The 24,749-nt window shown below is 43.4% G+C and overlaps 2 protein-coding genes across 3 annotated transcripts in view; both read left to right on the forward strand.

Moving 5' to 3' along the window:
• Positions 1-1,704: 1,704 nt before the first annotated feature.
• On the forward strand, positions 1,705-24,636 carry SLC5A3 (solute carrier family 5 member 3). The gene is made up of 2 exons (XM_056329811.1): positions 1,705-1,846; positions 15,860-24,636. The coding sequence occupies exon 2, from the start codon at positions 16,162-16,164 to the stop codon at positions 18,301-18,303; it is 2,142 nt and encodes a 713-aa protein (XP_056185786.1). The 5' UTR covers positions 1,705-1,846; positions 15,860-16,161; the 3' UTR covers positions 18,304-24,636.
• MRPS6 (mitochondrial ribosomal protein S6) overlaps positions 1,711-24,749 on the forward strand; it is a 46,974-nt gene continuing 23,935 nt past the window's right edge. Inside the window, exon 1 of one of the 2 annotated variants that reach the window (XM_056329812.1) lies at positions 1,711-1,846. In XM_056329812.1, coding sequence (XP_056185787.1) covers positions 1,802-1,846 — 45 coding nt within the window. In that variant the 5' untranslated portion in view covers positions 1,711-1,801. The remainder of the gene's footprint in view (positions 1,847-24,749) is intronic. The other variant, XM_056329813.1, reaches the window with a different exon arrangement.

A 24,749-nucleotide genomic window follows, 5' to 3' on the forward strand; every position in this document is an offset into this window, starting at 1 on the left:
TACCCGTCAGCTGACTGGCAATTACTGCCTAAGCACTGGGGGGGTGGGAGTTTGGGAATATGCGTAAACACTTCTGCATAGGCAACTCATCCTGAGCAGCTGATAACTTGTAGCAGTACACAAACCAGCTCCTAGCACCCACATAGGCTTTGTTGTGCCTGTAGGGAACTACCCAGAACTCACACCTGCTTAAGATGAGGAAGGGCCAAGCACTACTAGTGCTGGCTGTGCTGCAAGTCACGATGGAAGGTGTGGGGAAAAGCTTTCAGTTAGCAGTACCTGGGATTCGTTCCACCAGCTACATATGGTAAAAGCAAGCGACCCTGCTTGTTGGTGTGCAAGGGCATGGCTGGGGTTCCCAGGTGAGATGCTGAGGCCTCTCTTGATGTGCTGGGGCTGGTATTGCATAGATATTTAACGTGTTTTTTTTTAATCACGGTATCTGCCTTCTTCCCTGCTTCTCCTTGAGCCACGACACAGTGGCTCTCTTCTCTCATTCCTTCTTTTCTGACAGCTGACACGGCCAAGTGATGAGGGCTTCAAAACTTTGGGCAGAAGCTCAGCACGAGCTTGCTCTCCTTAAAGCCAGCCCATGTGTTGGGTGCTCAGGGGTACGTGTGAGTGTGAGGGAAGGGGGTACGCCTGGAGGGACGCGTTTCTGCTGTGGAGGGAAGAAATGCTGTCCAAACCAGCCTGATGCACCACCAGGCTTTCCAAATGCCCCTCTCTGCTGGGTGCAGGTGGTTGCAGGCTTCCAGCACAGCCACAGCTGGACACCAGCGCTGGACGTGCTGCTGACAGGGGGTGTCTGTGTCGCTGACCTTGATGGCTGCGTGCAAGTACAATGCCAAGGGCTGAGCACTGCTGGCTGGGACACGTTCGCCCAGGAGCTCCCTCGCCGGGAATACCTGGGCATCGAGGCCAGACACCTTCCAGCCACGCAGCTTTACCTCAGCCATGCTGCCCCTCTGGCCCCTACGCCCAGCCACGCAGCTGGGTCCCATCCACCTGCGCTTCTGTCAGCGGGCGACAGGCACCCAGAAGCGCCGGGACGCGGAAGGTTCTGGAAGGGCTGCGGTGCCCCACGTGTGCAGCCCCGGCCCGCCACAGCTCCCCCACCCAGGTGCGTGGGGACGATGGCCGCTGCGCCGCGGCCGTGGGCGCCGTTGGCTGGGTGCCAGGCGCAGGGGCCCCCCGCGCCGCCGGCGCTGTCCTCCCCCCCCCCGCCATGTGCGGTCTCGGGTGTGTGTGTGCGCGGAGGGGGGAGCGAGGGGGCGGACACAGTGGAAATTTCCACTCCCTGCAGCAGGCACGGCCGCCGCGGCGGGAAGGGGGAAGGCGGGCGCAGGCCCCGAGCCGCCGCAGGGGGGGAGGCGGCGCCCGTGCCGCGGCTCGGCCCGCCCCGCCCGGCTCGGCCCGCTCCCCGGCGGCGAGTGTCCCCCCCTCCCGTCCCCTTTCTCCCCCGGGCCGGGGCGGCGGGGCAGCCCGCGGGCGGGCGGGCGGTAGCGGCCCCCCGGCGGGCGGGCGTGTGCGCGGGGGAGGCGGCGCTTGGCGCGGGCAGGGGGCGGCGCGGCGGAGCCTGCGTAGCTGCCGGCGCCCTTTAAGCCGCGCCGCCCGCCCGCCCGCCCGGGTGTCTGTGCAGCCTGGGAGCCGCGCGGGCAGAGCCGCTGCCAGCACCGCCTGCCGCCGGGGACGCGCCTTCCTCCTCCGGTTCCCCCCCTCTCCGGCATCGCCGCCGCCCCCTCCTCCCCACCCTCTGCCCCGCCGCGTCCCCGCTCCTACCGCCACAGCCAGCTCTAAGATGCCCCGCTATGAACTGGCTTTGATCCTGAAAGCCATGCAGAGGGTGAGTGAGGGAAGGGAGGACGGGAGGGAGGGAGCCAGGTGGGACCTGACAGACCCCCGCCCCGGCGTCCTCTCGCTGCCTCCTCCTCCCCGCCGCAGCCGCACGGCCCGGCCCCGGGCGCCCGGGGGGCGGCCCGGCCGGCCCCTTCCCCTGGGGCGAACCCTGCCCTCCCCGCCCGGCCCGCCGCGCTCCGGAGCGGCGCTGCGCAGCGTGCTTCGTTCAGGCTGCCGTGTGCCTTCCTCTGCCCTCTCTCCCCTTCCTCTTTCTGGCTTCCCCCCGGCTCTCTTGGCGAGTTTGCCTGGTTGCTGCCCTAGAGCCGCAGTCCCCCCCCTCCCCCCTCCCCTTTGGTCCGCAGGTAAGCAGATCCCGCGCTTAGCGAAATAGATGCATTTACCCCTCTCTTATCTGCCTTCCCCGCCCCTCGTGGTGCCAGTGAACTTAGCCCTTTCCTTGCCTTTGCACACCGATGCCGGCACGTCCCCCGTCCTCCCCCGCAGCACCAGCGCTTTCCATGGCCGTGTGCTCGCCCCCCCACTCCCAGCACCTGCCATGGCCGCGCTGGGTACCGCGCTGGGGGTCCCGTCGCCTCTGGGAGGCCTTGCGGTGGGCTTTGATGGGGGAGAGCAAGGACTCGCTCTGGCAAGCATCCCCTCGTGGGATGGCAGCTCCCTGCCTCTCCAGCCAACCTTTCTGCCGGGGAAGTCTCAAGAATTATTCCCCCCCCCCCCCCGCCGTTGCTAACACCAGTTGAGCTCTGCTGATACGGCTCGCCGTATTGCCTACGGGAAGGGTTGCTAGCCGTTGCCGCTTTTTTTTTTTTTTTTTGGCGGCGTGATGATAAGCCGTGGCGTGAGCAAGTGAGGCTATATGATGCTCTTTCTGTTTTATAAGAGCTGAATCAGTGCGGGGTGTGTGTGTACTTGTGCGTAATAATACTACAGAAACATCTCTGTAGATGGGACCCTTTATTTGGAAAATAATAGCTGATACTGGTCCTTCTCTAGTACCTTCTATAGCCTTTGTTTATCTGCTACTTGCCAGCTTAATATGCAGTGCTGGTGTTGGAATGTAGCAGCACTTCTGCTAGGCTGTAACCCTTCTGCTCTGACCCAGCGTGGACATGCTTGCTGTTGCATTTAACCGTAATTTAAATGAACATGTATAGCTGTCATAGAATAGCAGGAAGCTAAATAGTATTACTGTGTTTCTTTTGTGGTTATAGGAGCATGTCTTCATGTATTACATGTGCGACACATACTAGTACATTTCCATTCATTTTACATGTACCATCCACATGTCAGGGTTGGCTTTTTTTTTTTTTTTAAACTTGGCTTAACTGCAGAAGCTGTAGTAGACCTCAGGTGAGTCCTCTAGTGGAGAAATACAGCAACAGAGAAAAATCTGGTGACATTGCTGCACCACCTCACGGAGCAGCATTTGCTTTGACAAAACATGCTGGCTGCTTTTGGGCTTGGGTTGTCAACATGGTAATTTTATTTTTTTCCATACCCCTCCCCATCAGGGTATAAGCCACAGGTAAGGTGATGAGATGCTTTTTGTATACATGCTGTTAATGTGGGAGGTGCATTATGCTGTGTGGGCAGTGTAAATGCAGAGCAGGACAGAAAGCATAGCAAGTCTGACATAATACTGAGACTAATAAACTGACTACTCTGAAAGGATACCATGGAGTGCTGTCTGGTGGAAAGGATCTTTGGTTCCTAGAATCTGACACAGAGATGCAGGGATAAGCTTTTAGCTGTAAGATGCTTCTAATGAGCATCGATGCACTCGGGATTTAACATCTGCAACCTTTTCCTCTTTGAAGTTTGACTGCCTAGTATATTCTTCCCTGATAGATGTATATTAAGGTGTTCTTTAGCTTTGTGATTTATGTTAAAACACTTAAGTTTTGGCTCAGGTGTACTGCTGTTTTTAATGTACCCTTGTTGTAACTCTAAAATTTAGATTCTATCTCTAGATGCTGTTGTTGCTGTTGACAGTACACCAGATCAAGGTGCTTTTTTTGTGTTCCAGTATCTTGCTGCTGCTGCCTTTCTTGTGTAATGAGAACACTTGAAAAAAATTTCTGTAGTGGTTGTAAGCTATACAGTGCTGCTGAATCCTGGCAAAGGGGTTGCTCTAGTGACCCCCATAGCAGTGCATAATCTTGACTGTAATGCTAACTTAAATTAGTCAAAGGACGGACACCTGAATATGGGGTTAATTAAGCAGTCTGAAATGATAAGGTGACTGCATAACTCCTTCCTATAGAAGTCTGAGAGATCATATACAGTCCTGAATAAATGACATTGCTGTTTAACGCTAGTGCTTCCTGAGGAAGCTACCCTGGGCAGGTGTTCACTGTCCTGCCATGATGTCAGTCCCTCTGTGGTGGCTGTGTGCTCTGGTGCCCACTTTAGTGTGAAGGCTTGAGCAAGTGTTGACTTTTCTCTTGCTGTCTGTGGCATCCTTCCTCACCTCTGACGGCTCCCTTGCCTTGAAAAACAAAACCAAACAAACAAAAAAAAGGCAGACCTTTGCTGCCTGGCTTTCTTGTGCTTTAGGGCTGTTGTCAACTTCTCTGAGCTCCCTGGCAGCTTGAGCACAAGCCGTCTCAGAGCTACAGGCCAGTAGGCTTTCACAGCTCTCTTCAGAGGTAAACTTTGTGATTTTGTGGGGTTCCCCCCCCCCCAGTTAGTTTTAATAGTTACCTTGGTATTTTCATAGATGTAGGCAGAATAAATCCCTCAAATTCACTTTTGTTGCTTTAAACTCTTTTGCTCCCTAGTACTGGTTGTGTTCAAGCCGGGGATCCCGCCTCATTTTTTTTCTTCCATGTGGCTTCTGCCGTGAACCATGGAGTCTGTTGCGCAGCTGGTCTCCTCCCTACACAGCTAGCCTTGACATGGTTACAGGGCAAGCATGACCCCTCAGTCCTGCCTGATGCTCCCATGTCCCTTTGCTTCTTGGCAGACTTCCTCAGAGTCTCTTCAGCTTTCCTTTTGTGTCTTAAAAATGCAGCACCAAAGAGTTTGCGGGGTGTGTGTGTGTGTAAGGAGGAAAACTCTTGCTTTCAAACTTTGTCACCAGTTGTCTGCATGTACTTTTCACAAAAGCTTGTGAGTTTATTCTGATGAGCAGCCATTCTTTGTCCTGTTTTGTAGGTAGGGTATGGTCAGGTGATTGACATGCACTAGAGATACTGCACTTGTAAATTGCCTGTGGATGGAGTTCTTGATCAGCAGAGGCTCCAGTCAGTGTTTTTCAGGAAAACAATAATAAACCCTCCTAAAATACTCCCAAAATAAAGAAATCAAAAGCTACTTCTCTGTGGTATCGCTATATTTGAAGAGTAGCTGCAGTGAGGGACTTGGATTGTGTTACTCTGTGTGAGTATGTGGAAGAGATGCTTTGGGAGAAGGCTGGAGTATGAGGCCAGTGAAGTAACTGGAACTTAGGGTGGAAATAATGAATTTTGCTCGTGTGTGGCTTTCAACCCTCCAACATGCAAACAACAAAATTTGTATGGTGAGCTTGGGGAGTTTGATGGCAGACTTATCAGTAGTGTACAGATAGATGTATGTAAACAGCACGTTTGGCTAACCCCAAGAGCCTGAGTCACGAACTGCAGTTGTAGTGAAGGTGCAGAATGAAGACACAGTTTTGTGCTCTAAACTTCACTATTCATAGCAAAAGATGAGTTTCTAATTATTTCCAACTTTCTCCCAGGGGAGTCACCACTGGCTTTCAGCAGGGGGGTTATGGCAGAGCAGGACCTTCAGCAGGAAAGGGTAGTGACCCGCTAGTGATTTAGCAGTTGTCGTCGCTTGCTGGAGAAAGGAGAGGTCTTCAGGGAGGCTTCTTCCCTACCCTCCTCGTCCTGCGGAAAGTCCCTTGAGAGCCTGGGGAAGGAAGTGGGGGGGGAAAGGGAAGGAAGAGCTGGAAATGGCTTCCTATTGCTCTGATGCTGTTTTGCAGACTGACCGCAGGGCGGCAATGTGAGACACCCGCCAAGGAGAGCTGGCAGCCGGCGGAGCCTAGGACAGACAGAGAAGGTGGCGATATTCCCATGCGGTTCTTGCTGCTGCTCGACTCTTGCGAGCTGGGACACCTGTCTTCAACAAAACAACTTTGTAACTGGAACTGAAGTGAATGGACAGTTTGCAAATACTTTGTTAGAGTATTTCACTAAAAATGAGGAAGCGTGTCAGTATTTTATTAGCAGCGTACTCTTCTCCCCTACTTCATGTGTAACAAAGGACAAACGTGTCATAGTCTAAAACCTAATCACCTCATTTCAGCAAATATCTGGATTCGGGGACCCATCTACCCACCTCTGTAGTACTGTAGTGAATCTGGGCTCTCAGTTTGACTGGCACGTTCATGCAACATAATTTGTCTCCAGCATCTGTTTGTTGCCTTTGGAGTGGGTTGCCATGTTTCAAAAATTCCCTACCTGCTGTGGAGATTGTTAGCTATTTTAGGAAAGCCAAAGTAATGGGCAGTAGTGTTGCTTGACATCTTGACTATTACACTTAATTGCTGTGTAGGCAGCTGCAGCAATTGGGCTTTTGATATCTTAGTTGCTAGGAGGAAGCAGGGGGAGAGTGAAGAAGGCAGTAAGCAGGCAGATACTGTTTTTATTTATTGCCTTTCCTTTCTGGTGAACCTACCTGTTCTTACAGTTCAATTGTACATCTTTGCCACCCTGCTCCCCTACTTAGCAGGTTAAAATGACAGAAATGTTTTTCTCTGTTTTCCTTTGACTTTTTTAGTAGGCTGAAACGGGCTCCTCTTCATAGTATTATGCATAGCAGGGAAGGACCCTTGTGTTGGGGGTGGTCCTGGAAAGAAGGCCAAAGATCTGGATCTAAAAGCCAAAACTGGAAAAACCACATGATCTCGTGCTGACTGTCCTGTAGGAGTCAGCTTTTTGTTTTCTGTCTTAAGCATTTCCATAAGAATAACTTGATTTTGAAGTGTGAGATACAGACAGCATTGGAGAATGATACAGTCTTGGCTGACGCTTGCCCCTTTTCAATCTTAAGACTTGAGAGTGGTCCTCATCTAAGTTTCTGCCAGGTGTGGGATATGTGGCTGTCTTGGGTATGGGGGGAGGTAGAGGATTATTCTCTCTTGCAAAATAGTTTGTCTTTTTATAGCAGATAGTTGTTAGCTAGGTGGATTTGGCAAAGTTGTCCAAAGTGAGTGCTCTGTTGATGTCAAGAGTAAAGGCTTTGAAATCCTCTTGGTTCATGCAGGTTTCCGCAGTGTATCAAGTGGTGTGCTTGAGTGTATGTAATGGCATGCCCTGGGTTAACTCTGCCACTCTTGTTCCCTAGTCTGTAGAGTTGCAAGCCTTGAGTGCTGAGGCTGAGCTGTGGGCAGGTTCTTGTGTCCATGCTGGGACTGGCAGATTTCAGTGAGATTTGGCTAGCCCCTCTTAAGTGGGCAGGAATGGTGGCTTAGTCTTTAAAATACTTTTTCTTTGCCCCCGTTACCTACTTAGCAATGTGCTCTTCTCTCTTGGCTGTGTCTCTCTCCTCCTTTGTTCACTGTATGTATACATGTGGATGCATCATGTATATGAACAGGGGGATGCTTATAAACTTCATAAGGGCAGATTGTCTGTCTGTTAACGTTTGAAGGAGGGAGAACGTATTCTGATAAAATAAAATTATTGCTCTCCATTGTTGTAAAAACCCTCAAAAGCAACTGACACTTTAAAAGATGTCCATCATATCACTTAGAATAAGCTGTTGAACTAATTCAAGTATGAACATGTGTATATGTTTTCTTTCTTCTAATATATCATATATACCATATTTTCTAATGATGGAGCTTTTGCTTTCTGTGCTTATTCAGTAGTTTTCTCCAGTTCCCTTGTTCCAGGGTCATAACGCTGGCAGTTTCCACCCAAAGATTATGTTGGTGGTTGTTGATTATTGATCACATAACTTATCTTGCTTTTTGTGAGACTCCAGCCAGAGCAGGCTGCTGTAATTATTTGAGCCACAGCTGCCCAGACCTCCTCTGCTACAAGTCTGCCAGTAAGAGATTTTACATCTGTTACAGAAGAGATTTTACAAAATTTCTGATGGTGTGCTTCTAACAGGGTGGTAAAGTTTGACTTCCCTGTCCAGAAAACTTGATTATGTGCTCCCAGATCCTCTACAGATATCAATACTTGCCTATTTATGCTTGTTTTACCCATTCTCTTGCTGTTGCTGTTAGTGACTAAGTACTTCATCAAGTATGGCTTGTGTGGAAGCAGTTGCTTGATAGAGCTGCATATACCAGCCTCTGTGCTGCTTATCCAGGGGCAGCAGGAGCCACTGGGCACTAGGCTGTTCCTTTCAAAACTGGCTGCCCAGTGGACCAGCAGGAATATCTCTGGTGTGCATTCTGTAGAAGAGCTGATAAGAAGGTGCTAGGGGGAGGGGGGTAGGGTAATAAAAGGGAGGACAGATACACAAAATATAACTGTTTTATGCAGAAGTGGAACAGGAAAGATGGGAAGTAGAAATATGGAAAGTAAGGCAAGATCGGTGTAAATGAAGGACCTGTGCTGTGGGAGCACTACTGCAAATAGCGGTGCTGGAAATGAGATACTAAAGAAAACGCATCACCCCTGGTGAGGGGAGGGGGAAGGGAAAGAAGCAGATGGAGTAAAGGAAAGGTCACAAACCCTAGAAACAGGATTGTGAGGAACTACACAGGAACTATTGTTCTATTTCTTGCATCTTTTTTTAGTCCTAGTTTGTCCACTTGTAAGCCAGTCCTTGTGCTTCAGTTATGCAAATATTTAAGGAATAATAATTAAAAACAAAGGTACATGCAGAGCATGGATGCAGAAGGGGAATGTGTTCAGTGGAGTTGATGTGTTTGAGACTACTAGAAAAATCAATGTTTGGTAGCTTTTAATAAAGGTCATTACAAAACTTGATGTAGACTAGCTAGTTGTTTTATAACCAAGATAACTTTATTTAAGCCTTGTTTTGGAGTCTTAAAAATCCCCAAGAAGAACTAGAAATCTTGTAAGAGCACACTGCAGAGCAGGAAGCTTAGAGGGCCTTGAACTTAAATTCTAGGATTATGTATGTCCCTGAAACTTCTGTCTTGCCTTTCAATAAAACTTGTGATGCTTTATGTTTTTGTAAAGGTGTGGGCAGCCATAAATGTGTTGGATACTTGAGGAAGTCCTAAATTAGCTAAAATGAGTCTGGTTTTAATTTGTTTTATTCTCCCTAGAAATTCTAGGAAGAAGTTATTCGTAGTATTTTGTCTGGTTGCATGTGACTAATGCTTCTGCTACTCCTTTGTTATTTCCCAAGTAATTTCTGAAGTCTGTACTCTCCTAGCCAAGATCCTCTTAAAACTGGGTGAACCAGCATGTTTTTCTAGGCTAGGAGTGGAGTATGCCAGTTACATCAGTTACTGCTGAATGGTGATAATCACTAACTGGATCACATTTTTGTACCTTGCAGCTAAAGAAAAGGTCATCTTTGGCAGCAGTAGAGATTTTACAAAATTTCCTGATGGTGTGCTTCTAACAGGGTGGTAAAGTTTGACTTCCCTGTCCAGAAAACTTGATTATGTGCTCCCAGATCCTCTACAGATATCAAATACTTGCCTATTTATGCTTGTTTTACCCATTCTCTTGCTGTTGCTCTTAGTGATGAAGTACTTCATCAAACTAGGTGAATAGTACTTATCAGTGACAGTGAATATGTTTGCGCTTCTCACCTTTAGGTTGCCACAAAAAGGAATTTGAGTCTTCGGGCTAAGTGTCCCTCTGCAGTTTCCAACTTAGTATGTTAGCTGATGTCTTGACACACTTACCTGGCAGGGAAAATTCGGCCTGGTGCTGCATGATACCAAAATTTTCTACTTTTTACCATCTCCTGGAGGAGACACCCCCTCCCATCTGCATTAAAATGGCTTCTTTCCCTGTTGCCCTCTTGTGCTCTTTAGTAACTGTTGACCACTTGCCTCCTCAGTATCCTCTGTCCTCTTCTGTTTCCAGTTCCTGTGTAAAAGGAAGAATGTCATTGTGTCTGCAGTTGCAAAGAAAAGCGTGTTTTTCCTTGCTGAGGGATGGAGCTGCATATAGTGACAACCCATATTTGAGCATCTAAGCCTCTGGTAGTCATCTGCTTGAGTTATGGCAGAGGCATGAATGATTTGGCTTATTTGCCAGGGAAGAGTAGCCCAGTTCCTCAGCAGTGCTGAGCAGCAGCTGAACCTTCTGCTCTCTTCAGAGAACCCAGATAACACCTGTCACCTGTGTAAATATAAGCCAATTTTTTGGGCAGACAAGGGGAAAAGGAAGTACTTGCATACATGTTTTCTTTAAACTAGTAGTCCAAGTTAAACTTAAGAAAGTCCATCAGCTTAAGACCCAAGTAAGGTGACTACAGTATGTCTAGGTAGGTGTGGAGAAGATAGTCTTTCTTTATGGTATGTATTTTAACAAATAAAAAGGAACCTTCTATCTCCTTTCTTCTGTCCCCAGCTTAACACCCCACCCCACCCCCTTGTAGGTGTTTGGAGTTTCTGAAGAAGTAGAAGCCAATAAATCCACTGTTCCTGACAGTGCTGGGGACTGACTCATGGGGAGAGAAACCATCCAAATGTGAATGCCACAGGCAGTGGTATGAAGTGGCTTGCTGAGGCACTGCTAGTGATACTGGTTTCAGAAAACAAGCCACCCTCCTCTCCCTTTGCAATTAACGGTACTGGAGCTTCTGTTTTTATGGAGTACTGAATAAGGACTCTGCTAGAGCTGCATCCTCTTTCTTCTGCCTTCTCTCCTCCCCCCCCCCCCCCTTCTTAATTTCTGACTTGGTGGGAGACCTAAATAGGTCTATACACTTGGGATGGGGGGGTGGGAAGAATGGTTAAAAACAAAAACAACTAATTGATTTATTACTCTAACACTGTCAGTCACAGTGCCCTTCGGCTTCAGTTGGCCTAAAGTACTCCAGTTTGCTTCTGTAATAGTTCACAGTAGCATTACATTTCCAACTGGGAAATGCAGTGTAGTTCTTTTTCTGCTGCTGAACTGCATGCTGTGAGGTTACTTATTTCTCTCATGTCTCCTTCAGCAGTCCTTTAGAAAAGAATCGAGAAGACTGTGTTCTGGAGCAAGCTTCTCTTTCTGATGCTGCAGTAAAATGAAGACCAGAACTGGAGCGATTCCTGAAACCCCAGACAAAAAAAAAAAAGTGTTATATGTTCGTAACAACTCCTTTGAGTGACTGACTTGAACATTGCACCTCAAATTGGACCTTTACGGTAGTGATGGTTTATAGAGTTGTCTCTGTGGCACTTGTGTTCTTCAAGGCCAGCAGATGTATTGACGCAGTACCACTTTGGGGCAGCAGAGCATGTGTGGCAAACAGGTTAGTCAGGTTGCTGCTGGGTCAGCTCACTTGGAAATGTGGTACTCTTCTTCTACTCCAGACTGTTGAGCTGCTGGGAATGCCAGTCCAGATCTTAACTCAAGTTATTTATTAGATGCTACAGGCCAACTTCTGCCTCTGAGCTTTCCTGCTTCCTACAACATAACCGGTTTGTCTCAGGTGGGTTTCCTGCTTGGCCTCTCTGCTCCAGGTCCTGGTTTACAAGGGAAGGTCCTGAAACTGTGGTCCTGGATGTTTAGGGCTCTCAGCAGCTGGCAGGGCTAGCCCCTCCTTTCTCAAGGGCATGTACTACGTAAGAGTAAGTTGGTGTGTATCAGTTACTCCATGAAGGACAATTGTGCTCCTTTTTTTTTTTGTGTTCTAGAGTGCTGCAATAAATGGAACAAAGCTTTTTCCTATGTTTTTCCCCCTGAGAGACGGGCTGCCTCAGACAACCTTGTTTTTACTGTGGAGAAGTGGACGGGTAGGAACTTGCATGTCCGTAGCAGGTAGCCTGCAGTGTGAGCAGGCCAGACAACACACTTGAGGAGCTGGATGTGGTACAGGCCTGCTCAAGGCATAAGACTCTTATTCTTTTTTTTCATTCTTTTTTTTCCCCCCCCTTGGGAGAGCTATTGTTAATATTTGCATGTATCTGTTGAGCCTGACAATCTGGGTATACTCCTTCCATGCAAGTGAGTTGTTGAGTAGGTAAAATGCTATTGGTATGAGTTAACGTGCCCCTGCTTGAAGAAGATGAAGAAAAATGTTCTTTCTAAGAAAGAGCCTCAAAACTACTGTGAAAAAAGTTAAGTATGTTCTTAATTTGCTAACAGATGATAGCAGTGGACATTCCTGTGTCGTATGTGGGTGTTTGCATCCCCAGACTAACCCTTAAAGCAATGGTCATTGGGACTGACTCTTTAAGAGAAAAGGGAAGTCAACTGAGAAACTTCCCATCTGCTAAGAAGAGAAATAGGTTGAGCAGAAAACAAATAGTTGCTTTAGGGCTGGAGCAGTTTGATTCTGGCATATTAAAAGACACATCTTATTAGAAAAGCACTGTGGAGAAAGTTTTCCTTTAAAACAATCATAAAAATTTCTCCTAAAAATCCCACCCTAAATCTGCTTCACATTAGCTAATATCTCTTCAGGGAATTGCTTGACTTTTTTTTTTTTTTTTTTTCTTAAAGGACAGGCTGCCTGTTGGAGCGACATATGCATTGTTTCACCAAAGCTGTAGCCCTCTATCTTCAGACAAGAGGGAAGCACATCATTTTGTGTCTTTGATATGATCCAGCCAGAAAACAGCCTTAGGGAAAAAAAAACTTCAGTCCTTGGCAGCAGTGCTGTCTTTCTGTCTTTTTTTTTTTTTCTCAGTGCCACAATGTATGCTGTTCTAATAACTTGAGATTAAACTCACATGGGGCATCTCAAAAGTCCTTCTTAAGACTTGAGGTCATAACTTGCTGAAAGTTCAGAGGGACGAATCTCATTTTCGTAATGAAAAAAAGTTCCAGGGTTATTTTAGAATTAGGTCTAATAAGAAACTGGTACAAGAAGCTACTTTAGTACAGTAATTTAGTAACAGTGCAGCAAATTTGTAGCAGCTACTGAAAGCTTTCCACCTTCCTGCTTAAAGAGAGCTAAACCCTGCAAAATTCAGATGTTGATTACAAAGGTGATGATTAGGGTCTCTGTAGACTGGTTATTTCAAATGCATCATCTGGCTGTACCTTCCAGTGGAAAATGCTCAAGAAACTTAATGTATTGTTTATTTTGGTTAGGCTGAGCCCACTGTAGTTTTGCAAGTATCCTTATTGGGAAATGTCATGATTTATTCAAGAGAAGCTGTCTAATACTTGCACTTTTCAGAGTGCTTGAATGTGCTTGTAACAGTTGTGCTATGAGCTGGGTACCCCTTGTATCAACTAGATGTAGTTTTAAGAATATTTTTTTTGTGTGATTCATAGATATTACTGTCTAGTATAGTTTGCCAGGTCATTGATTAACCTACAGGGAAGATGGTGGGATGTGAACTGAAGTTCAAGTCTGAACATTTTCAGTAATAAAAGAGGGGATAATATCAGTTATTACTATTTCTTTAGCTTGCACGTTATTCTAATATTCTGTGTAGCGGTTTTTTCTTCTGTGTCTGAGTAAAATCACTTCTTACCCTTTCATTACAATATTTATAGTTTTGGTATAAACATTATAATGTAGTTGCATTTGAAAATATAACCGAATATAGTAAAAGATGCAACAACACTGAAGTGTTGCTCAAAAGTGCTTAAAACTAAGAATAGTACATTATACCTGTATCTGGCATCATATGGTTGGAAGTGTTTATAATTCTGTGTTGGATTACACTAATAGACTATTTAACTACTGCTGCATTTGTGGGTGGGAATAAATGTGAATTCTTCTGTGGAAGAATTTAAAATACATCTGTGGTTTGAGGCTTATGAGCATGATAAATTTAGCACACTACTGTAATCAGTCCATTTTGTGCCATGTCTCCGTAGTCTCTCATTATTGGCTGTAACTCCAGCAGAATGAATATCTGTATTCTCATGTGGGTTTGTGGTGGTGGTGGGGAACCCTTATTATCTTTTTTGATTCTGAACTACTCTTGAAAAACAGCCAGCTTGTACAAATAACATGATTGTGAATTTCTCCTGAAGGCTGAAGTTGTGGTTTGCTGTAAGCTATGTTAAAAATACATTTGCCTTGGAGAAGTGCACTTTTTTTTTATATCAGCACTGTTGCTGCCTTCAGTAATGCACAAAGTAAGGCAGAGGGGAGGGAGTGTGTGATTTTTTTCAACCTCAACTATAGTTTTTATTATTGTCTATCTGAGAATTTTTAATGTTTTTATTCTTTTTTTAAAACAAAATGAATAAGCTACAGGAATGCTAAACAAAAACCCACCCAAATACTAGAATACGTTATCTGGGTGTTTGTACTAATCATAGATGAATTACTAGGGAAATGTGAGTTTCAGCATAGTGCCAGAGCACTTCTGCAAATGAAGTGGGAGTGCCTGAAACTGATGCTTGTACAATTTCTAAGGCTGGTAGACCTTATGGTCACAAAAAAGGTTCAACAAGGTTTTTTGTTGGTGGTTTTTTGTTTGGGTTTGTTTGTTTTGTTTTGTTTTTTTGGTGTGTGCCTACATTACCTTTACTGGTGGGTGGGATAGAGGAATGGAGGCAGACCCCGTTCCCTACTTTTCTGTAATAATCTTGAATACTAAAGATTTGTGTTCTGATCATTAGACTAGACTAAACAGATTCTTTGGTTTGGTCTTCTCTTCCTTTGCTGTGTACATTCGGTGTAGGAAGTCGAACTTTGTCCAGCACCCTCTAAATCCATTGAAAGGTTTCAGATGGGTATTGGTAAATGATACCTCCCAAAACATAAATAGGAGATAGAGGCATCCTGTCTGTGTGGCAGAGGTAGGAGCCCCAGTGTGCAGCCCTTCAGACCCCCTTCCTTTCCCACCTGTCTGGTTGTCTGCTAGCAGTCTTTTTATTATCCCCTTCCCTCTACTCTGAGTGCTTCAGTCCTGCTTGCCTAAATGAGTACCTGTTTCCTGACATGCTTTGATAGAATTGGGTGTGATTGGGGCTTGAGGAATGGAGAGGCAGGGTATGCTTTGCCTTCAAAACCTTGGGTCTCTGATGTTAGTGATCCTCTTCATGCTTGGATGCAGATAGATGGTGCTGGCAACTGTAACTGCTACCAAAATCCATCTGGTTCTCCCTCCTGTGTCTAGGGTGCTCCCAAAAAATCCTGAAACCATGCGGGTGTGGGTATCAAAAAGCACACTGCAGACAGAAATATTCTTTAGAGTATCAGATGTAGTCAGATGTCGGGTGTAGCTTTGCTTTTGTCACTTGCTTGAATGGGACTTTTTTTTTTTTTTCAGTTGGATTACATGGGATATGTATGAAGGACTTCCAGAGCAAAATGTAACCCTGTGATTATCTGTACCCCAGGCAGGTGCAAACTCACCTAAAACCTGTGGAATAACATTGATTTTTCCAGCTGATCTTAAATTTATGTTGTTTTTTGACAGCATTGTGACTTCATTTTGATTTTTAGCTCTAGCAGCCAGCTGGTGTCTCAAGTGCATGCACGTGATGCCAGAATCTATCAAGATTTGTGGGGTGCGGTGCTAGTAATGCTCCTTAGTGGTTGTTTTTTGTGTTCTGGTCGCCATCCCCATTGTCCCCCCCTAGATCGCTTGATAGAGGAAGGCTTGTTTAGTGTCTTGAAGCAGACTTGGGCAATTCTAAAGTAAAGAAAAATAAAATGTCTGTTCCTTACCTTGGTCTGGGGAATTGGGGTCATTTAATACTGCAGAATCGCTGCGTCTCTTAAGGTACTTGTAAACATTAAAGTTGATTTGTAAAAGGCATTACTACTTAGTTCTACGAATAATTATGTGTGTTACGGTTTGCATAAATGCAGCAGGAAATATAAGGGGGAAAAAAATCTGTGGTGTTCAGTCATTGTTTTACTAGACTTCAAATTTTTTCTCATTACTTCATGAAATTCTTCTCTAATTCAATCTTTGTCTTTTGTCTTTGCTGCCTTGCAGGGTTGGTACAGTAGGCCTCACTAAACTTAGCTGCAACTAAGAATTTCTCCTACATCAACTGAGTTAAGGCTGATGCTCTTGTGGAATGTGGATTAAAAGTGCGTGCTAAGTTCCAAATTTCCATTTGAGAAGCGGAGAAAGTAAATGTGCCACAACCACCAGCATCAGGACAGCAAACCAAGGGACAAAGAATTTGATCCACAGTGTTGATATATGTTAACTGGTTCACGTGTTGCTTAACAGACGTTTGCTGGGGGGCGAGAAGTGGACGTCAGCTGTGCGAAGTCATTTTGTTTACAGAAATGAGGGCTTCTTTGGAAACAGCAGACATTGCCATTGTGGCACTGTACTTCGTGCTTGTAATGTGCATAGGTTTTTTTGCCATGTGGAAATACAATCGGAGCACCGTAAGTGGCTACTTTTTGGCAGGGCGTTCTATGACCTGGGTGGCTATTGGTGCATCTTTGTTTGTGAGCAATATTGGAAGTGAACATTTCATTGGGCTCGCAGGATCTGGAGCGGCGAGTGGATTTGCAGTAGGTGCATGGGAATTCAACGCCTTAATGCTTTTGCAGCTTTTAGGATGGGTCTTCGTTCCAGTCTACATCCGGTCGGGAGTGTACACCATGCCTGAATACTTGTCCAAGCGTTTTGGAGGGCATAGAATTCAAATATATTTTGCAGCATTGTCTCTAATTCTTTATATCTTCACCAAACTCTCAGTTGACTTGTATTCAGGGGCACTTTTTATTCAAGAATCGCTAGGTTGGAACCTCTATTTGTCAGTTATCCTCCTTATTGGAATGACTGCACTGTTGACTGTGACTGGAGGTCTTGTGGCTGTCATCTATACAGACACCCTTCAAGCTTTGCTTATGATTATTGGTGCCCTCACACTTATGATCATAAGTATTACGGAGGTTGGTGGGTTTGAAGAAGTTAAAAGAAGGTACATGTTAGCGTCACCAAATGTTACGTCTATCTTGTTAACCTACAACATTTCCAATACCAATTCCTGCAATGTCAACCCAAAGCCTGATGCTCTTAAAATGTTGCGTGAGCCAACAGATGAAGATATTCCCTGGCCTGGATTTCTGTTGGGACAGACACCAGCTTCTGTGTGGTACTGGTGTGCCGATCAAGTCATAGTTCAGAGAGTTTTAGCTGCAAAAAACATTGCTCATGCCAAAGGATCCACTCTGATGGCAGGCTTCTTAAAGTTGCTGCCAATGTTTATTATAGTTGTCCCAGGGATGATTTCACGAATACTGTTTGCAGATGATATCGCTTGCATTAATCCGGAACACTGTTTTCAAGTCTGCGGGAGCAGAGCTGGATGCTCTAACATAGCCTATCCACGTTTGGTGATGAAACTGGTGCCAGTTGGTCTGCGGGGACTGATGATGGCTGTGATGATTGCTGCACTAATGAGTGACTTGGACTCCATATTCAACAGTGCTAGCACCATATTCACACTTGATGTCTACAAACTCATTCGGAAGAGCGCGACGTCTAGAGAACTGATGATTGTAGGAAGAGTCTTTGTTGCATTCATGGTGGTTATAAGCATTGCCTGGGTGCCGATAATTGTAGAAATGCAAGGTGGTCAGATGTACCTTTATATTCAAGAGGTAGCGGACTACTTGACCCCACCGGTGGCTGCTCTGTTTCTTATGGGTATCTTTTGGAAGCGTTGCAATGAGCAGGGGGCTTTCTATGGTGGAATGGCCGGGTTTGTTCTTGGAGCGATACGGTTGATACTGGCATTTATCTATCGTGCTCCGGAGTGTAACCAGCCGGATACTAGGCCAAGCTTTATCAAAAATATCCATTACATGTATGTTGCAACAGCTCTGTTCTGGATCACTGGCATTGTGACCTTTGTAGTAAGCCTTCTCACGCCTCCACCTACGAAGGAGCAGGTTCGGACGACCACTTTCTGGGCAGTGAAAAACAGGAATGTGAAAGAGAATGCTGCAAAGGGGGAGCTGTACAAAGTGCAAGAAAAGAGCATCCTGAAGTGCAATGAAAACGCTAACCACATCATTCCAAATGGCAAATCAGAAGAAAATATTAAAAATATTAAGCCAGAGGATATCAATCTTCTGGTTACTTGCAGAGATGACAGCAACCCAGTGATTTCTGTGAGTCACTCTGAAGTTGAGACACCAGTTGATTGTTACTCAAATGGACAAGCAGCTTTGATGGGGGAGAAAAAGCACGAGGAAGAGACTGATGATAGAGACAGACATTTGAAATTCATAGATTGGTTCTGTGGCTTTAAAAGTAAAAACATGAACAAGAGAGCTCTTCGGGAGATGGAGGAAGAGACTGTTTGTTTACAAATGCTGGAAGAGACTCCAAAAGTTAAACTATTACTAAATACTGGACTGGTCTGTGTCTGTTCGCTTGGAATATTCATGTTTGTCTATTTCTCTTTGTGAGTGAGTAGTGAACTTTTAAGGGTATGGCTAAACATACAGAAGTTGATACAGGTCTCTGGAGATTTTGTTTGTTTTGCATTTTTGGTTATTTGTTTTTTTTTTTTCTTTTCAAATAACAGTAACTGCAACTGAGGCATTGTTTACGCTATAATTGTAAGATCAAATCAACTCTAGCCTATGTAGAGACCATTTGAGACATGTTGTCCTATCTCTCCTGAAAGCAGAATGTGTCATGTGATGTCTTTTTCTTTTCCCTTTTGTCCTCCCCCCCTCCCCCCCCTTCCTCCACTTGCAGTACTAACCTTTTGTTTTTCCATGTATACATGTATAAATATACCAAAGGCAGGCAGGTGGCTGTGTTTGAAGTCAGGCGGTTACAGAGCTCAGTCAGCATTAAGGTGATGCTAACAAGTGATCATTTACCAGTGTGTAAAATCTAAATGATTAAAACTGTGTCAAAATATTATTTTTTTTTTAAATGTAGGGCTGTGATGCATATTGCTGTGCAGTTGTTCTTTGTAACATAGCTGTATTACTTTTGCCAATTCGGCACTTTTTAATTTTGCTCACTGCTTCTAGGTTTGTTTTGTTGGTTTTTTTTCCAGTTTTTCATTTTTCTTACGTCAACAACAGGAAGATATTTTGTCTCATCTTTAGCACTTAAAACATGATAGCTGTTAGAGCTTTTTTTTACCTAAGAAAATTTGCCTTTTGACTTCTATCCACTGTAAATTCCATTACTGAAAAGTTGCTGTATTTAAAAAAACACAAACAAAAACTAACCAAAAAAAATTCCAAACCCAAAAACCAAACCAAAACTCTGGAGGTGATAAGACTGGCAATGGAGGAGATGGGGAGAAAAGAAAAAAAAGGAATGCTTTTTATTTGGGTTTTGTACTATATTGAAATAGAAGAGTACCTATTCAGCTTTTTCAGTCTGCAAAACTTTAGACTATAATTAGGGTTAGCCTCTTCTAGAGAAAAAATTGTACATAGGTTCCATCATGGGGGGAAAAAGTGTGAGACTTCTAATGTCTTCACTTTGGTAAGCACACTGAAAAATAACTCTGCCTCTGCTGTGTATGTCTAGAAAGAAATACTCTGCAGCCCTACCGTTGCTGCATACTGAGCCTGTAAGGCTAGAAAAACAAGTGGGAAGACAAGAGTAAGGGCAAGAGGGGAAAGAAGTGGAAGTGGTCCTTATTCTCCAGAGTCCTTTTGCCTCATGTCTTCTCCCACTTCCCCTTTCACCCTGTCAAACTTTTTTTTTTTTTTTTTTTTTCCCTTACGGAATGACTACTGAGGGGTTTTGTGTCAGGAGATAAGGAGCACGTGCAGTCATAATCTGTGTTGGCAATTGAGGTCTGCCTTTATGATTCTTTGAAAAAAGTTAAACTTTTCCCAGGTGTTCATAGATGATCAGTAGGCCTCGAGATCCTGAGGTTCCTTTCTCCTGAAGGATGGATGCCACAGACAGGGATGAACAGTTTCTGGGTATGGAGGACATTCCAGCAGCTTGATGGAGCTTAGCAGACGGAAAGGTTGCAGAGCTTGGTCCGCTTCCCCCTTGGTAAAGCAGGAGAATGTGTTGCCATCGTGGGTGCTCACCTGCTTTTGGACACAGAGGGCAGCTGGCAGTGTGTGGATGCACTTACAGTATTAAACTCCTTTATCCTCCAGGACAGAATGGTCACATCCAGGCTTTCCATGTGAAAATAATCCCTCCAGTTGTCTTTGTTCCTGAGCTCGTCTTGGGACTTGTTTGAGAGAGTGTGAACTGGCTAGGCCAAAAACTGTCTGAGGGACCATGCTGACAGTTCAGCAGCATCGATTCAGGGGTCCAACAATGTTTCCTTGGCCCACCAACAAGAAACAATTCCTATGGGTGAAGTAGTTCTGTAGAAATGAAACTTGGGTTAATCCTGCCTTTGACTGCTGGAGGAGGTTTGCTTTCCAGTACAATGGTGCCATAAATGGCAGGCCGTCCAAATAGCTTTTAGTAGTGTGATGTATAATGCATATTTTCAGAAAAAATAACTTTTTACCATCTTTGTGGGGGTTTTTGTTTTGATGTCATTTTTAAGCCAGTTAAATCCCATTCATTCCAAGACTTTAAACAGAGGCTGAGATGCCCCACCTTTCTCCACTTTTAGTTGTTGCTCCTGGAAAGTAGACTGCTCTTTAACTGGAAATAAGTGTAGGAACAGTGTTACAATATATGTAGAAGAGAAGATTTACTGTACTGGAGTCTTGATGTTAGTAACGGTGTGACAAGACACATCTTCTTACTGTTTGTGTGGTTGGCTTTGATCAGAAAAACCATTTTGAATACTTCTTAATGGTAAAATTGTAGTATGTGAAATACATTAATGGCATCTCAAGTTATTTCATTAGTGGGCTTAGTTGGGAAGGTCAGTACTGTAAGAAAGGTGTAAAACATAGTTGATTAGTTTATCCTGCATAAAAACAATTTAGTACAAAATTTGATCTTGGTGGGATGAAAAATAACAACTTGTGGAGGGTAATGATAGTCTCAGTCCAACAATATCTTCTTGAAAAGGCTGGGATTTGGTTAACATGCTTAACTTGGCACAGGGAAAGAGAGACTCTTGTACCAGGCACTGTCCCTTAGTAACTTGACACATTTTTCTATCGGTGACGGGTACTTGGATTTTTCTGGACCAATATTAAATGCATTGCCTCCTAACCTGTGAAGCCAGGTTAGCTCAGGGACCCTTTTGCTTGGCTTGGCTGCCATTGCTTCATCTGTGCTTGCTTTTTTCCCAGGGTGCCTTACATGGTTGTGAAGCTGAAGGCATGGCTTTTATTGCCACCTGAAGAGTGATTTGCTTATAATAGCTTTTCCAGCTTGATCTTCCTCCTCTCTTCCACCCAAGTAATTTGATATTTTAAAGAGAACACTGTTTAAAGAGTTAATAAATAGGATGCTTGAATCCTGTTAAGTATAACTCCAGTACATCCATAGTGAAATTTTCCTTTACTGTGGTAGGGAGTCACAATCCTTCACAAATGTGCAGTGCAGCCTTTGACTATTGAATCTGAGATACTACATCTCCCAGCTAATGTATTCCCACTTCTGCTAAACTAACAAGTTGCTGCATTAATTAGTGTAATTGGCAGTCAGTCATGATGCCAAAACGGCACAGAGTAACTGCTCAGAGACTATTTTTGTCTTTAAGCAGCAAAGGTCATTATTTCATGCAACGTTGGGGATCTAGCTGGTTTGCACTGGACAGACTAGCTCCCAACTTTTCAGTGAAAAGTCAGGTAATTTATACAGTTTTCATGAGAGGTTACAACATCTTTACAATATATTCATTTGATTTTGACATCTGATCATTCTGTTCATAATAGGTGGGATCTAGGTGGAGTAAACCTTTCAACTTTCTTCGTTCAACGATTTCCTGACTTATGGTTTCCTTATCTCCTTCAGGTGCCCACCTTATCTTTTCTAATTATTCGTAGTCCGTTCCTTTCTCAACACAGAGCATCACCCAGAGCATTGTACCAAACTCATCCTGACTAATCTTTTTAAGACCTTGTTCTGTTTCAGTCAGGATCTGAATAAAGTAATACCTTGCATCCCCCCTATCTTTGGACCTGTTATTTTGAAGAAGCTTTTAAGCAAGTTATTTTTCTTTTCAGTTGTTTAAAAGTGTATTTCTATGCTACTCTCTGCCTAATGCCAGCCTCTTCAGTCATATGCTGTTTTCATGTCTTAGAGGTCATAAAAATTGCTGTTGTTCTTTGCTGTGTATAACCACTTAATAAAAGGCCTTCATTTGAGGGGAAAAAAAAAAGGCTTCAAGCAAACTGTCTATATTGGTGAGCAAGTACCTTGCCTAGTGTAATGGACCTTAGTGTAAGAAGTTGCTTGAGGATTTTTTTTTTTATAGCGTAAACATGCCTTTGCTAATCTGCTGATCATGATCTTTGTGGAAGAGGTGTTAACCCAGGTTAATACATTTTGGTTTAAACACCAACTTTTCTGTCCAGCAAAACTACAAAGGGTCTCCCATAAGGACAATCAGTTGCATAAATCTTAATGCCTGGCTACTGCTTCCTCAGTGGGACTGGCTAGTCATGCAGGGGTAGATCCAGGAGGATGAGCGCTTCTGTCTTGCAGAGATTGGTTTATTTATTGCCTTGAGCTTAGAATGGCACTCTTGGAAAAACTTATTTTGGAATGACACTTTTTTTTCTATTTCCCTTAACTTATTTTTCTGTTAAGATATTTGAATTTTCTCCCAGAAATTTATTTGAAGCCTTTTATTTAAAAAAAAACAAACCACAAAACAAACACCCCCCCCAAAAACCCAACAACAACAAAAAAAGGCTTCTTGGGAGCTTAGTAGTACATTCTGGGAGACTATTCTTATTTAATTTTTTTTTTAATGACTGATTTGATGCTATTCTCTGCCAAACTTTAGGGATTTTTTTTGTTATTTTTGTGAATTTTTTTTTTCCTGTTGGGTTTTAGTAATACCTGAAAGGAAACGGTGAGAGATTGTAAGAAACTAAAATGGCCTTCAGTATACCGCTTGTGTATTTTATACTTCTCCACTTCTGTGTTCCCCTTTCCACCTTAATCCCAGAAGGGCCAGCATGAGACTTCTGATGTAAGTCATGAGAGTACTGTAACTGAGTAGTGAAGAGGATTTATCACAAGGTTACAGTGAAGCGGGCAGAGCCATCAAAGGGTCTCTGCACGAGCACTTAAAGCTTACAACTTTAAAACATACAGCTTTATTTTTTTTATATATATATTTTTTTAAATCCTAAGATAAAGGAGGTGTTGGGAGATGCTCCCTTTCAGAGAACAGGATACATGGAAGAAGTTGGAGTTTCTAAGCTCTAGCTTTCTTGAGGAAATCTTTGGATTTAGCATGTATAGCAAAGCAAAAATACTCATCTGTTAATTTGGTATTCTGTATGTTCTGTGCCCTTAAACGTAATTGTTTTGAAAATAAAACTAACCTTGTTATGTGATGTTAAAAAGCAGACTTGTGTGCAATGTTTTACAAATTTTTTTTTAAGAAAATGTTTGTATATAATTAAATGGTTTAATGTGCTTTAATTGGCCTAAGGTAAAGAGTAGTCCTAGAATGTAAACATATATAATTAGGATTCTGATTTCACTGTGAGATCTCTGAACTCTCTTGTTTTGCAAAGTGGTTTGTTTTGTTTACAAAACACTTTCTATTATTTCTTTTATGGTGTTGGTTTAAAGGCATTTGCTTCACTTCTGTTCTAATATTGAATTCATGGTATAGTGACATCTGGTGACACTTAGCATTATCAGTTTCACTGTGTAAAGTCAGACACTTTGAGCAAAAATGGTAATGATATGACAATTCTCTGTGTCTATAAATACACGTTTTTAAATGAGGTGGTTATAAAAATAGTTGCTGTGCAAAATGTTAGTAGTCTTCTTCAAGAAGAAAGCAAATTTTCTAATATCACTAGGGCAGTCTCTTCATTCATCATCTTATTTTTAAAGCACAGTGTCAAAGTGATGCTGCTTTACCTTGTATCTCTGATATGTTTTTTTAGATATCTGTGAAGTATTTTTGGTTTTTGTTGCTGTTGTATTTTTTCTGCAGATTTTATATAAAATACCAGTTAATGAACTGCCTTTTTGGGTTTTTTGTTGTTTGTTTTTTTTAACTATTCAACTAAAATACATTTCAGACCAAAACCAAATGATATCATATAGCATTTGAAACTTGCCTTTTTGCTTGTCCCTTGTTTTTTTGAAATAAGCCAAATGGGCATGTAGATAAGATCACTATAAAGGATCCAGGTCTCTTTTGGTAAAGTGTTATTTAAAGGTCTGTTAAGATCTTATAAGACAATATACTGAAAAAAATTACTGTAGTAGGAATATAGATTTAGAAGTGTTAATGAGATTAATACAGCTTAATTATATTGTAAGTTGCTACTGTCCTTAATGACAAGCTTTTTGTCATAGAAACGATGTATGATAAATTAATTTTGGTCTAGTGTATAGAATCATCATATTGCTATAAACCTTTGAAGTAAATCTGATGCAAAATTTTCATAGTTAGCATTGCTGGCCCTGTGTATACTGTTCTTTGTATACTGTATGCATATTATTTTGCCTACTGCATTAGTCTTCAAACTAAAACTCTTATTAGAGAGTATTTGGATACTTCAGACTGTGTTTCTTGCAGTTTACATTCCTTTACCATGGCATTTTGTCCTGTCTAAAAGTATTGTATGGAAATGTTTAAAACTTCTGTACAAAGTTTCAATAAAAATAGAGAAAAAACCCAACAAACAACAACAGAACAGATATTTGTGAAGCTACTTTGGAGAACTTGTCTATAAGTGTCATACATATTCTTCCTTGTAGTAAGCCTTGCATCCCTCTATACAAAGATACCTCTCAATTTTTTTCCTGT

The sequence above is a fragment of the Falco biarmicus genome, chromosome 2 (genome assembly GCF_023638135.1).
Source record: "Falco biarmicus isolate bFalBia1 chromosome 2, bFalBia1.pri, whole genome shotgun sequence".
In the NCBI taxonomy this organism is placed as follows: Eukaryota; Metazoa; Chordata; class Aves; order Falconiformes; family Falconidae; genus Falco; species Falco biarmicus.

Bases quoted from the DNA above. Each gene is read 5' to 3' on its own strand.
- SLC5A3 (XM_056329811.1), top strand. From the start codon at position 16,162: ATGAGGGCTTCTTTGGAAACAGCAGACATTGCCATTGTGGCACTGTAC.